Source organism: Geotrypetes seraphini, chromosome 11 (genome assembly GCF_902459505.1).
Source record: "Geotrypetes seraphini chromosome 11, aGeoSer1.1, whole genome shotgun sequence".
Lineage (NCBI taxonomy): Eukaryota > Metazoa > Chordata > Amphibia > Gymnophiona > Dermophiidae > Geotrypetes > Geotrypetes seraphini.
The window spans coordinates 112,148,542-112,161,573 of record NC_047094.1 but is presented as its reverse complement, the minus strand read 5'-3'; the positions used below and the strand labels follow the sequence as shown (position 1 = coordinate 112,161,573).

Below are 13,032 nucleotides of genomic sequence, written 5' to 3'. Positions count from 1 at the left end.
GACTGGCATACAGGCAGGTATGTACCATTTCATTTGCATCTTTGAGGGGTGGAAGGAAGTCAGTGACCATTGGAGGAGTGTGGGTGATCAAGCCTACATCCCCTCCATTGGTCATCTGGTCAGTTTGGGCTCTTTTTTTTTTAAGTACTTATTCATTCTTAAAACAGGTCTAGCCCCAAATATCCAAATTGTGCCCTGGATGTATGCTAAAATGTTTTATTATGGCAGAAAAATATCCAAATCATATGCCTGCCCACACCACGCCTCTAACGCGTTCCCTTGAGATTTCGACAAACTGCAGATGAACAGCATAGATATCCGTCTAGAAAATATGTTGCAAGAAAAGTGAGGTGGAAGGGGTTTTGGCAAGAAAAACATCCATTGGCCCCCTTTTGGACGTCTTTCTTTTTTCAAAACAAGCCCTCGTACACTAACTGAAGAAGGGAGGGGATTGCAAGAAGGTATTGATGCCACTGGACCTAAGACTGTGCAGACTTAAAGTTGGTCCTCGAGGGCCGCAATTCAGTTGGGTTTTCAGCATTTCCCCAATGAATATGCATGAGATCTATTAGCCTACAATAAAAGCAGTGCATGCAAATAGATCTCATGCATATTCATTGGGGAAATCCTGAAAACCCGGCAGGATTGTGGCCCTCGAGGACCGACTTTGACACCCCTTGTAGTTAAACAGAACATAGTCTTCCTCGGCTCTGTGTTGGTGGAAAGATGCCGTAACTTACCTAGCTCCATGTGCCTGGCTCTTGGATTACACTGCTTGTACCCTTTGCAGCTTCTTAACTCCATGAGCTGGACGTGCAGGTGGTTGAGGACATCTCGCGTCAGTGTGTTCACTGCATTGATAAGCTAAGGGAGAAAAAAAATCAAGGCAGTTATTACGTGGCAAGCACTGTGACACTAAGGCCCTCTAAACGCTAACGCATGCAGTTAGCACACCTTAGTAAAAGAAGAGGTAAGTTAGAAGCTGGTAAGAATAGCCTTACTGGGTCAGAACAATGGTCCATCAAGCCCGGTAGCCCGTTACTCGAATATTTTTACTGCTTTAATTGTCTGTTGCTTAAGTCCAACTTATTCTTGCTGTACCCCACCCAGGATGAATTTTTTTCAAAGAAGTCTCTGGTTTAGCTTGCAATTCAGCTTTAAGTGCAGATATCGGAAGTTCACTGAAAGCTGAATTGCAAGCTAAACCAGAGACTGTCACTCATTTTGGAAGACTTACGAGTCTTTCGCTGTTACCATTTGGCTTCCTGAAGAAATTTTGAAACGTGGCACATCGAGGCCAAAGAACTATACATAAAAGCTAAGTGCTTTCTCAATAATACAATCTTTCAAGTCATGCACATATAAAAGTGTGTTAAGGTGGAAGTGTTGCAATGATTGGGTGGTGAGGTTTTTTGGGGACTTTCTGTCCCCTTTTTCCTCCATGTCTTTGAGCACAATCTATCCACTGATTAAAGTATAAGGAATATGGAGTTCCAAGAGGACTTTTAAGAAGTTACAGCAATTACACTAGCGTGTTTTTTTGTTTATTTTCTTAAATTCATTGTATGGCACTGTTAACATTTGAAAATTAATAAAGATTTATAAAAAAAAAAAAAAAGTCTCTTACTAGAAGCAGATAGCATTTATATGATGAGGGGCCGCTGAAAAGTTCTCAGGCCAACCAACAAAGTTGGGCAGTCTCCATCAAGGGCTTTACACTTAGTCCAGCGATTTTCCACCTTTTCCCATCCTGTATTTTTCCCAACAGAATGAAAAAAAAAGTGGAAAATCACTGGACTACATGTACAGTTCTCGATGGAGACTGCCCCAACTTTGTTGGTTGGCCTGAGAACTTTTCAGCGGTCCCGCATGTTCTCAAGTTGAGGTTTGCTTTCCTCAAAACCAGGGTGCCTCCCCCCTTCCCCCCCTGCTATTTTCAAAGGATCATAGAAAGAATAAAGTAGAGAGGATCTCAAGAAGGTGAACCCCCCCTCCCATACCCCGCTTCCAGGTAGGATTCAGTCCACCTGCATCATCACAGACAAACGGTCTGAGCCATGAATAATGAACGTTCCATCACCTCCTTTTAAGCACCTCTATTGTCAATGAGGTCTTTTTTTCTTGTTCTTTCCCTGCCTCCGGTACACCGGCTACTCTATAAATTGAGGGTCCACAGATCTTTGTTAAGACCACCAGGAATAAGCATAGACGACTGCTCTACTCAAGTTCAAGCCGCAGTGGAAAAGTAATCCTGTTAATGAACCATTGTGAATCCCATCTCTGTAAAGTTAAATTTCTACGGAATGCCCTCACTGTTCACTTTGACCCACTGCATGACCAGGCTAACAAAAACAAGTTGAATATGACTACCAGAATGAGACCGCCTTTAAAGGTTGTATGGCATTAATTACAGTGATAAATAGGGCTAATTTTAAATGAGTGCTTTGAAAATAAGCCCCAATGTCTTGTAAATTGATATTTGTCATATATTGTTTGGAAATATTGTAGCAAACTTATATATTTTTTTTTTTACAAGAGTTACCAGATAACTAAAGCTAACCAGGGCTAAGCAGAGAGAATCTTCTGGTTTTGCTCCCTTTGCATCTCAAACTTTTGTTATTTCTCTTATAAGAACAGAGCTAGATAAATAAAAGTAGAACAGGGTAAAACCACAACAAAAGAAGACGACCTGAAATTTCCACAGGAGAAAAAGGACAATCCAAACAAACAAGACTGTGGAAATCCAATGTTCTTGACACTGCTTTTATTCAGTAAATCCTTTAACATTCACCATACATGAAGAAGGACACGGTACTACTCGAAAGGGTCCAGAGACGAGCGACTAAGATGGTTAAGAGTTTGGAGGAGCTGCTATACAGTGAAAGATTAGAGAAACTGGGCCTCTTCTCCCTCAAACAGAGGAGATTGAGAGGGGACATGATCGAAACATTCAAGTACTTAAGGGGATAGACTTAGTAGATAAGGGCTGGTTGTTCACCCTTTCCAAGGTAGGGAGAACAAGAGGGCACTCTCTAAAATTGAAATTACAAATGTAAGGAAGTTCTTCACCCAGAGAGTGGTAGAAAACTGGAACGCTCTTCCAGAGGCTGTCATAGGGGAAAACACCCAAGGATTCAAGACAAAGTTAGACAAGTTCCTGCTGAACCAGAACGTACGCAGGTAGGGCTGGTCTCAGTTAGAGCGCTGGTCTTTGACCAGAGGGCCGCCGCATGAGCGGACTGCTGGGCATGATGGACCACTGGTCTGACCCAGCAGCGGCAATTCTTATGTTCTTAACATGCAAAATCCACATTTGTCATGAGGGATCCAACACGGGCTGTGTTTCGGAAAAACACGCCTTCCTCAGGGATCCAAGATATTAATGTAACCTTTGCAAATGTGGAGTAGCATGAAAAGCTTGACCAGCCCAAATAAATCCGCCAACAGGCACGAAATATGAACGCTGGAAACACAATGTAATGTCAATTACATTGTGTCTCCAGCGTTCAGATTTCGTGCCTGTTAGGTCCCTCTTTGACAAATGTGGATTTTGTATTTTAAAGGATTTACTGAATAAAAGCAGCATCAGGAACAGGGCAAAACATCAGGGCCACCTCAGCTTGAGATGAAGCCCTTCAGTTATTTCATTTAGCACTTCCGAGTAGCATAGATCTTCTTTACCTGGTACGGGTCGGTGTTGAGGTCAAAATACTCCAGGAAACCAGTAGCAAATTCGCAAAACAGAAAGTTATGAGTTTCGTTAATTGTCCTCATACACCAATATGTATTATTATTGGCACTGGTGCAGGCGCAGAAAGGACCCACTGAAAATTAAAAGTTAAAAAGTGACTTGTCTTTGGAAAAAGTCATTTAAAAAAAACAAACCATGCAGTAAGTTCAACTCGTAACAGTAAAGAGAGTAGCGTTGCATGAGGAGGACTCTGGCTTATCCCAATAAATAAATATAAGGACTATAAGCCTTATATTTAGTTATTGGGATTTATTAGCTGCCTTTATAAAAGAGATTCACCCAAGACTGTGCACAGTAGACACAGCTTGACATAAAACTTACATTTTCTCCCCCTTTTACGAATGCATAGCATGGATTTTAGCGCCGGCAGTGGTGGTAACTGCTCTGATGTTCATAGAATTCCTATGAACTGCCGCCGCTAAAACCCGCATTATGCGTTCATAAAAGAGGAGGTTTGTTAATAGCATAACAAAAGAGAAATGATCAAACAAAGGCAAAACTAATCCGTGAGATGCTTGGAGGTGGCAAATTGAAGTCTTTGATTTATATTGGTTGATTTTCCTACTACTGATTGAGGCCAACTCCTGATACTTCCTTTCAAATGGTAGATACACTATACAACTGGGAATATAAGGCATGCGATTTATTTTATTACAGAAACAACATAGCCTCTTCCACAGTTTATCAACTTAGGTTTTCTGAGCTGCTATTAACAGCTAAGCTTACTGTCCCTTATCTCTTAAATAAGTTCCAGTGGAACACTGGTTTCCAAATTTTATTAAGTCTTAGTAGACAAACTAAACTAAACCTTAGGCTTATATACTGCATCTTCTCTATAAACAATAGAGCTCGGCACGATTTACAGAAATTAGCAAAGAGAACAAATACAATATGATTTTGTAAGGGGAGAAGTGGAATTTTACAACTTTGAAAATAGTCACGTTTTCAGATGTTTTCGAAATAATTGGAAAGAGCCCAGATCGCGCAGTTGAACAGGAAGATTGTTCCAAAACTCAGTAAATTTTGAAAAGTAGAGACCTCCCTAATTTGCCAATGTAGATAATGCAAGTGTCTGGCTGCTTACCTAATAATGGCTTAAGTTTTTTGGTTTCTGCATCCCTATAACTGCTCAATGAAACCTTCAACTCCTTTCTAAATCATGTGTCCAGTGATCAATTACAGTGTAAGAGAGACACTTACTTTTAGTTTTAATTATTCTTTTAAATTTCGATTGAGTCTTTTCTATGTTTTTAAAATAGAGTTCTATTCTTTCTTTGATCTTGTTTGGTGTATTGTATACTGTTTAAGAACAAGTCTAGGTGGTGCGGTAAATTAGAACAAATATAGAAACAATGTCACTAAAATAACAGTAGTATACAGTTATACCACTAAGAACTGTCTTAGTAACCGCCTTTGCTCCATCTAAAAAGTTTCAATAAATTGCGCCTGTGATTTCAAGACCCTTCTCTGCATCCGGTCTGACCTCTTCCCTTAGCCCTGGTTAAGAACCCCCAAGCTATAGGGTAAGGTTTCCCAAACGCATCTTGGGGACCCCACTGCCAACTGAATTTTCAGGTTATCTGTAATAATCAGTGGCATAGTGAGGGGTGGGGGAATGGAGTGCCCCAGGTGGCGCCGGTGCAAGCAGCATCTTCCATTTGCTGCTTGCGCTGGCCTTGGCTCACTTTTGACATCACTTCCTGGTTGCGGGACCAGGACATGACATCAGAAGGGTTCCGAGGCTGGTGCAAGCAGCAGTTGAGGGTGCTGCTCGCACCAGCGAATCTTTCAAGAGGTATGCAGGGGTGGGGGGCACAAGGCACAGCAGGGAAGACTGGGGAGGCATACAGCTCAGCAGGGAAGAGGGGGGGATTGCATGGCATGACAGGGAAGACTAGGGGGCACAGGGCAGGGAAGAGGGGGTGGCGATACCAGGTGCCACCCTCCCTCACTACACCGTCTCTAATGAATATGCATGATGTATCTCATGCATATTCATTGTGGATATCCCCATTCAGTGCGCAAACTCTTACTCTCCTCGTTTCTCATGAGTAATCCCTCAAGCAAACCGCCGACTTGCTCTTACGTGTCCAGAAGGGGGCAGTCTGCCAGTGCTGGTTGTCGTGGGTGAAGCATGTGAGACCCGGCATGCTGCAGGTGTCGTTATTCTTGATCCGCTTCAGAAGTTTGCGCAACTTCTTCTTGCGTTTCTGTTCCCGAAGGAGCCACACCTTGTCCTTGTCCTGCAGTGCCTTTCTGTGTGTACAGGACAAAGAGTTATGGCGAGTGCCATCTGGTCGATCCTCTTTCAACACAATAAGGCAGGTGAATTATATATATATATATATATATATATATATATATAATTTTTTTTTTTTTGGGTGCATGAGGGAGAAGAGGACACAGGAACACAGGCAGATTTCACAAAGATATATGGGAATATGGGGAGGGGGGTTGAATCGAGGTTGCTATCTAGAAATGTGATATGTCCCGCTTCCTCTCTTAATTCCTGTGAAAGCATTTTGTACTTACTTAAAAGGGTGCACTGCAGAGCCTCTGTGCTTCAATTTCCCTTTGTGCTTAAAGTAACTAATGGAGAAATAAGAAAACAGCATAAGGATTTGAAAACGGAGAAAACGGAAATCAAACCCACCTCATGCAAACAATTTGACCCTAATTCACATTCGTACAGAATTATTATATGAAGTCTGCTCTACTAGACATTGTGTAAATGGGAAAAGGAATTAAAAAAAAAAAAAAAAAAGCCTTCGCTCTTGATTTATGAATTTTGGCTGTGCTATCTCCTCTAAGGCAGGGGTTTTCAACCCAGTCCTCAGAACACACCTAGCCATGCAGGTTTTCAGGATATCCACAGTGGCAATGCATGCCTACCTCCATGGTATGGAAATCTATCTTTAAAAACTGACTGGCAAATTTATGTTCCCAGGCCTGGGTTGAGAACCCCTTCTCTAAAGTAATACCGCCACAGCTTTGTAAAGGGGGGGGGGGGGAGGAATAAATATACATTGGTGATCAGGTGATGTGGTCTAAAGAGCTGGCATAAAGTTATTAGGGATTCAAGCCTTGATAAAACAGGGAGAAACATGTTGGCGAACATATCGCTATTATAGAGACCAGAAAGCTAAATACTCTTTTAAAGTACATAAATGAATATTTGTAAAAATATTAACTTATTGGTTAAAGAATCTATACCTAATTCATTGAAGATCCATTGACAATTTGACATGTCAATCATTGGGCAGTGAGTGGTTGCAGGTGAAGTTTGGCATGTGGCACCAAGGAAAGGGATGTGGCCATAAGTGTAGAATAGTGTGAGCCGATAGGGAAGAAGATTGCCTTACTTGGTTTGCTACATTGATGATGGTTGATGTCTTTTTTGAGGAAAGTAGGCCCTTGCAGAGATTCTGTTTAAAAGTGCTCCAATGAACGTGAGGGAACGAACTGGAGCGAGTTTGGACTTCTCAAAGTTGATTATAAAAGCCAGGGTTTGTAAGGTGTGCACTGTGGTTTGGATGGCGAGAAGCAGACGATCCCTGGAATGAGCTACCAATAGCCAATCATCTAGGTAAGGAAACACTATATGGTGGTGTTTTCAGGTAAGTCGCCGAAAGGTAGGACCTTGTACTGGAAACGCATGTTGAGAAAGTTGAAGCGTAGGAAATGCAAGTTTCCAAGTTTATTCTGTGTTTGATATACTGACCATCATCAAGTTATCTGGTGAATGGGAATATGAGTGTATGCATCCTTGAGGTCTAGGGCGGCTAACCAATCGTGTTGTTTCAGTAAGGGAAGAATTGCTGGAAGGGAAATCATCCCGATCTTTTCCCTCTTGAGGTAGGCATTGAGAGGTCTGAGATAGAGGATTGGATGGAGTCCTTGTGTTTTCTTGGGAATGAGAAAAAATTTTGAATAAAACCCATGATTTATTTGAAGAAGTGGTACCCATTGTTTTGTAGAAGAAGAGATAACTCTGCTGCAAGTTGAGGAATGTGCTGAGGAGGCACCATGGATGGTAGTGGATGCCCGAGAGGGTGGGATATGGGGTAGGAAATTTAGTAAAGAACCAATGAGAAATGATGCTGAAGACCCTATGATCTGTTGTAATGTCCTGCCAAGCTGAGAAGAACCGAGTTAGTTGCCCTCCCACCGGCAGGGGGTCAAAAACTAGGCAAAGGTTTAAGATGCAGATGATTGCTTAAGGTCTCTAGAACATTGTTTTGGTACGTATGGAGAAGGCTGTGATTGTTGCATGCTGTAAGGAGTAAACCATTGCCGAGGATGATACTGCTGAAAAAAGGGCTGATGATATTCTCTAAGTTAAGAGAAAGTAGAGGAAGGACGACAAAATTGTTGCCATGTTACTTCTTGGAAAGAAAACCATTACTTTTCAATCAGCCATAAGAACATAAGAATTGCTGCTGCTGGGTCAGACCATTGGTCCATCATGCCCAGCAGTCCGCTCATGCGGCAGCCCTCTGGTCAAAGACCAGCGCCCTAACCGACATTAGCCCTATCAGTGTATGTCCTTGTTCAGCAGGAACTTGTCTAACTTTGTCTTGAATGCCTGGAGGGTGTTTTCCCCTATAACAGACTCCAGAAGAGCATTCCAGTTTTCTACCACTCTCTGGGTGAAGAAGAACTTCCTTACGTTTATACGGAATCTACCCCTCGTATTATATCTCTCTCACTTGAATTTCAGTGCTGTTCTAAGTATACAAAATTGGCACTCGACCTTGGTTGCTCTCCCCCCAAGCTCCACACAGACGCTGAACTGGAGCCTCTGCCTCAGTTCTGGTCACCTTGCCCCCCCATTCCCCACCGCGGTGCCTATATCCCTGCCCCTGATTGGCTCCCTGCCTGTTCCCCTCCCCCCATCCCTTCCCTTCCCCGGGCAACTTCCTCGGCCCTTTTGTCACCGCGCCCCCCCCCCCCACACGGAGGGACGCTTGTCCTTTTTTGAAGCTGTTTCATGATAGTTTTATTATTACATTTCAATCTGCTGATTCTGAGTTTATGTCACTCATTGTATTTGTTTATATATGGTCTTTTTACTACGCTACGCTGTTAACAAAATGGCAGAGTTTATGTTGAATTCACTTGCTATACAATGCCTTGGGTGAATCTCTTCATAAAGGCAGTTAATAAAGCCATATAAATTAATATTTTAGCACAGGGTCTTAATGCATAAAACGGGACCTGTGGTAAAATAGACTGAGTTAGTGCTACACCGCCATATCTTAATGGTGGCCCAGGTTGATGATTTCCTCCCTTAGCTCCTTAGTGAAGAGTTTCAGCCTCTGGCAACCAGAATTGCTATTGTGATGTCATAATGCCTCATTCCACCAATGCCTAAGAGTCAACCTCATCAGTGATGTCACAAAGGCTTAACTGCCCAGTATTTGGCTCACTTTTATGATTTTGATTTGTAAAGACATTTTTTTCTTTAAGTAGCGGGGGGATTATTGATGCAGGCTACTGTTAAGATGCATTATTTTATTTTTTAACCCCAATTAGTAACTAGGGCCCTCTTTTACAAACACACTAAGTGTTTTAGCGCGTGATTAGCACATGCTAAATCAACACTTGCGCTAAACGCTAACATAGGATAATATGCATGTGTTAGCGTTTAGCGTGCGCTAAAAAGCATAGCGCACCTTTGTAAAAGAGGGGGTAGGTCTCATTGCATAAAATGGGATATGCTAAAATATTAAAAATAGTAGTAAAGTAGGATGCCTTAAAAGGTAGCCCACATTGATAACTCCCCCCCCCCCCCAATAGATATGAAAATAACCCACTTCTAAATCATAACCTCTCAATGGATACATCTGTGCTTTCTGCTGGTCTCCTAAGTGTGGAAGGTGGGAGCAGGTTGTCGGTAGATGATTCTTTTTCTCATTTAAAGAAAGCTCTTGTACAGTATTCAGACACAAGCTGGATGATTTTCACAGGCGTGAAGTAGGGATGAACTGCAGGGGGAAACCAGCAGAACTTCCACAGCACATCTGGCACATTGGCATCCTCTGCCAAAGGCGCACAGCTGCTTTGGGGACTGAGAACGGGGTCTATTGCTCCCACTTGCTTTGATCTCATTTCAAAGCACCAAGATGCCTCAAATGTTCGCTAAAAATGGAAATTAAAACTTTGACCAGTTTGTTTTGGGTAACAAGATATTTTTGGCAAAGCAAACTGAAATGAGATTTCAGGGGAGGAGACTTTTTAAAACCCAGTGGCTCGACCATAGCGAGAGGCGTGCCTGCTTCTGAACCATAAATAGGGGGAAACCCCCCCCCCCAAAAGAAACGGTGACAGCCAAAAAAGAAAGGAAAGCTGGGTATGAGATCAAGAAGGAAGGAGGTGCGTTTGATGTTTTCAAGGCCGACTTTCATCTCTCTCTCTCTCTACTTGGCCCAATTGAAGGTGTCTAGAGATTTTGATCATTGGGTTTTCTCTTCTCCACGTTGCCTAATAGTCACAAAGATTTGAAGATTAAAAATTAGTGGTTGCAGTTCTTGCCCTCGGGAAAAAATGCCAGGGAACACTTTTTGGTTCATATTTGCTAGGGGCATGTAGATGGGGGGAAAATGTAATTTTTCATTATGTTTCTTCATATTTATATTAAGTATATCTTTTAATTTTCTGTTAGAACATAAGAATAGCCTTACTGGGTCAGAACAACGGTCCATCTAGCCCAGCAGCCCATTCTCACGGTGGCCAATCCAGGTCCCTGGTACCTGGCCAAAACCCAAGGAGTAGCAGCATTCCATTCAGAATCCTAAAGAATAGCAAGATTCCAGAACCCCAAAGGGTAGCAACATTCCATGCTACCGATCCAGGGCAAGCAGTGGCTTCCCCCCTGTCTTTCTCAATAACAGACTAAGGACTTTTCCTCCAGGAACTTGTCCAAACCCTTCTTAAAACCAGCTACACTATCCGCTCTTACCACAACCTCTGGCAACGCGTTCAAGAGCTTAACTATTTTCTGAGTGGAAAAAAATTCTCCTATTGGTTTTAAAAGAATTTCCCTGTAACTTCATATTCTGTATCATTTTTATGTTTCTTCTGGTTTTAGCATCTATTTTTAACATGCATTTTTTTGTGAATTCTGCTAACATTGCATGCTAATACTAAACCCCCTCCCATTTGTTAAGCATTTGTATTTCAGCTAAGGTTCAAAAGATGAAACAGGAAATATTGTTGTTTCCACGTTGATTTAGCACCAGAGTCCCCCCCCTCTCCCTCCCCCCCACTTACTTACAATCTGCAGCTTAAAAATGTATTTGTGGGCAGCCAGCATGCAGCTCCCAGCTGGACATGTCACCCTTCCACTTCTAGTGGACAAAAGCTACATTGGAACTTTCTTGTGGGTACCTGAACTTGTCACAGTCACACTCCTCTGGCCTTTTCTTCTTCAGGTGCCCTCGGACCTCTCGTAAGTTTTTAATTTTGCTTTGTAGAGTTTCAATCTGGCAGGAAATGGAAAAGATATTTTATCATCGTGTGAAAATTTTTTGAGGTTTAGCACACTCAACATAGCTTATGAAAATATACTTCACCAATTGCGGTGCTGTTAATTTTTAGTTCTTATGCTGGAGGCCTCCGTCTCATTGTTGTAATTCTCAATGGCCCAAGCGCATTTAATAATACTGTTAATACACTGAATGGAGTGGAATGAGTAGATATGAATCACTTTATTACACTCTTTCCAAAAATACTAGGACTAAGGGTCATGCGATGAAGCCACTAAGTAGTAGATTTAAAACAAACTGGAGAAAATATTTCTTCACTCAACAAGACTAAGAGGGTCATAATGCCCCTGTATTAATAATAATAATAATAATAACAACTTTATTTATATTTTGTATATTCCATGGTGCGAACTCATCTGGAGTACTGCGTTCAATTCTGGTCTCTTTATCTCAAGAAAGATATAGTGGCGCTAGAAAAGGTTCAAAGAAGAGCTACTAAGATGATAAAGGGAATAGAACTCCTCGTATGAGGAGGAAAGATTAAAAAGGTTAGGGCTTTTCGGTTTGGAAACGAGACGGCTGAGGGGAGATATGCATTAACTACTCATCTTTGGGCAGAGCAAAATTTAGACAAATTTAAAAGAGCTTTAAAAAGCTTCCTATTCATTGATGCTTTTGACTAATGAACCCGTTATTATTTTCTCATTGACCCTCTTAGTCCTTTTGTTTTTCTCCCATATATGTTCTCTTTCCTGTATTGTAATTCTCCCCCTCTCCTGCTCGTTCTTAATACGTTTATTTTCAAAATGGCTGATAATGCTAAACCCAATGAAACCTACCCCTACCTGGACACAATCAAGAGAGTTTGCTCAATATTGGGGTGCTCAAGCACCCACAGAGCTGGCTCATGTGTGTGTAACTGGTATTTCTTCAGAATCTTTATATGGTACAAAAAATTGTATGCAAAAATTTGGGTGTGCACAATTGAATAATGGTGATAATTGGGCACTAATAATTCAACTTGTATCAGTGCTAATTGGCAACAATTAGAATTTACTGTATGTGCGCATCTTGCTACACAAATTCTATAAAGATGCATGAGAGGGGCATGGGTGGAAATTTATACTAGGTTCCATTTGGTGTAAATCCTTGTGCCTGTAAGGCACAGATCTCTGCACCAGTGGTGTATAAGGGAGTTGCAAAAAAATAAAAAAAGGGGGGGTGGTGGTCTTCCTTGGGGCACTGGCACCCCTTCTCCTCTCTGCCCCCTTCCCACATCTCCCCCTGCCGCGCGCACCCACTTCCCTGTACCTTTTTAACTTTGGCGTGAGCAGCGACGAATTTGTTGCCCGCATCAGCTTCGGCACTTTCCCCAACTTCTGGGAGGAAGTGATGTCAGAGAGAGAGTTCCGAAGCCGACACGGGTAGCAAGTTCGTCGCTGCTCACATCGAAGTTAAAAAGTACAGGGAAGGGGGGGCGCCTATGCTCTGCGCTGCTCTATAAATGGCACGCAACTCAGAGCGCTGTTTATAGAATAACACTCAAGAGCTCTTTTTCTTCTGTGCCAATTTTTCAGCACCAAAGTGTGTAAATGCAAGGGAAAGCTTGCGTAGGGGGGAGCATGAGTGGGGCTGCCACTTACACATGCAATGCACATAATTCAGTACATTAGGCATGCCCGGAAGTGGCTTATAAGCTCTTTATTGCCCAGGTTGAATACAGGCAGTCCCCGTTTTACAAACATCTGACTCGTACTTATGAATGTGTGTTGGGGGGGTGTTCCTTTTCTAACT

At 42.2% G+C, this 13,032-nt stretch overlaps 1 protein-coding gene across 2 annotated transcripts in view; it reads right to left on the bottom strand.

Annotated features, from left to right (window-relative positions):
• Positions 1-13,032, bottom strand: part of SULF2 (sulfatase 2) — a 277,195-nt gene that overhangs the window by 3,981 nt on the left and 260,182 nt on the right. For both annotated transcript variants that reach the window (XM_033963557.1, XM_033963556.1), the window contains exons 15-19: positions 11,141-11,235; positions 6,284-6,340; positions 5,838-6,007; positions 3,682-3,824; positions 741-864 (exon numbers count right to left, since the gene is read on the bottom strand). In XM_033963557.1, the coding sequence (XP_033819448.1) occupies positions 741-864; positions 3,682-3,824; positions 5,838-6,007; positions 6,284-6,340; positions 11,141-11,235 (589 nt within the window). The remainder of the gene's footprint in view (positions 1-740; positions 865-3,681; positions 3,825-5,837; positions 6,008-6,283; positions 6,341-11,140; positions 11,236-13,032) is intronic.